This window comes from Octopus sinensis, unplaced genomic scaffold (assembly GCF_006345805.1).
Source record: "Octopus sinensis unplaced genomic scaffold, ASM634580v1 Contig19618, whole genome shotgun sequence".
Classification (NCBI taxonomy): Eukaryota; Metazoa; Mollusca; class Cephalopoda; order Octopoda; family Octopodidae; genus Octopus; species Octopus sinensis.
In genome coordinates this window covers 12,501-14,014 of record NW_021836458.1, presented here as the reverse complement: position 1 = coordinate 14,014, position 1,514 = coordinate 12,501, and the positions used below count along the sequence as shown (strand labels likewise).

Here is a 1,514-nt window from a genome sequence, read left to right as displayed (position 1 = left end):
TTTTGTCTTGGTATAAAAGATGGGCTACAGCAAATATTCTGCTCAATACCACAGATTTGCTTGTCAGTTGTTTGACCGTAACCAGTTGAGCATGTCCCTAAGTGGCTGACGATATGTGCATCTCTGATCACGAGCAGAAGTAGTGGGGGAGCATCATAGCCATGTGTTGAGAGGGATTCTTTGGGGCTTGAATAGTTCACCTCTGGAAACATGGGTGGTTCTTTCAACATCCTTAAACAACCCTTATTCAGGGACCGTTTGAGCGGGATGGGCTACTCAACCTGAAGAAAATTCTAACTGGGCTCCACCTGCAAGGTCATGTGCTGTTTATCTTGATATGAGATCACCATGTCGCGCACATATGGTTGTGATGCATGTGCCTGGTGTACCTTTATCAGACGGGTAGTCATGATGGGTATATTGGGCTTCGTATATTTTACCCCAGTGTCACTTTGATGGCATGCACTGCTCTCTCACTCAATAATAATAATAATAATAATAATAATAATAATAATAATAATAATAATAATAATAATAGTAATAATAATAATAATAGTAAAAGACATTTTGGAGGAAAATTTAGCTGAAGAACAATAGCATCATACTACTAATGTCTGCCACCTCTTCCTTCTTTTTTTCCTTCTATTTCTTTCACTTCTTCTCCTTCTTCTCCTCCTCATCATCATCATTACCATCACCGTATTCTTTATGTCTTACATAATTCAACAACAGCAACAACAGCAACAACAAAGACAACAGAAACAACGACGACGACGACGACAATAACAACATGAATAAGTTGCTTACCGCGATCATGGTTCCGTCTTCTTGCAGTTTCCGAATTATTATTGAATCAACGCCTCCCGATTTCGTGGCACGTTGTATCTGTTTCAAGGCACCGTCTTCAACGGTAAACGTTGACTGAAAGTCGAAGAATAATGCAAAAATAAGAACGTTGACTGATTAAGTGACGTACACACACACACACACACACACACACACACACACACACACACACACACACACACACACACAACAAATATGTCGATGGCTTGTACTTTTAACTTGTATCTTGATATTTCGCGGTTAGGTCCGTCTCCTATGGTGGAGATCCACATTGAAAGAAATTTACGTTGGTTGGGCTACTATAGGCATAAGGCCTGAAATTTTGGGGGGTCAGGAGAATCCCTTACATCGATTCCAGTGCTCAACTGGCACTTATTTTATTGATTGCGTAAATTGGTTTCCGTACACAGGATGGGCACAACAGACTCCCCAGACAAATCCTTTACTCCTGGCTATGGAAGGGGAAAAGAAACCAGGGGACTTAGACTTAGATTTAAACATACGGCAAAACGGAAGTGGAAAGGAATCTCCTAATATAATATTGAGCGTAGTGTTATTATATATTTGTGTGTATATATATGTATATATACGAACTTTTGCAGGCTTGATGGGGGAGAATGTTAGTAGTAGTTTAGCTGGCGGACTTTGGCTGATGAGAAATCAGGTAC

At 40.2% G+C, this 1,514-nt stretch overlaps 1 protein-coding gene across 1 annotated transcript in view; it reads right to left on the bottom strand.

Annotated features, from left to right (window-relative positions):
- Window positions 1-790: 790 nt before the first annotated feature.
- Window positions 791-1,514, bottom strand: part of LOC115232159 (fatty acid-binding protein homolog 5) — a gene marked incomplete at its 3' end in the record, with an annotated part of 5,550 nt that continues 4,826 nt past the window's right edge. The window contains exon 2 of the mRNA XM_029802002.2: window positions 791-921. Within this exon, the coding sequence (XP_029657862.2) occupies window positions 791-921 (131 nt within the window). The remainder of the gene's footprint in view (window positions 922-1,514) is intronic.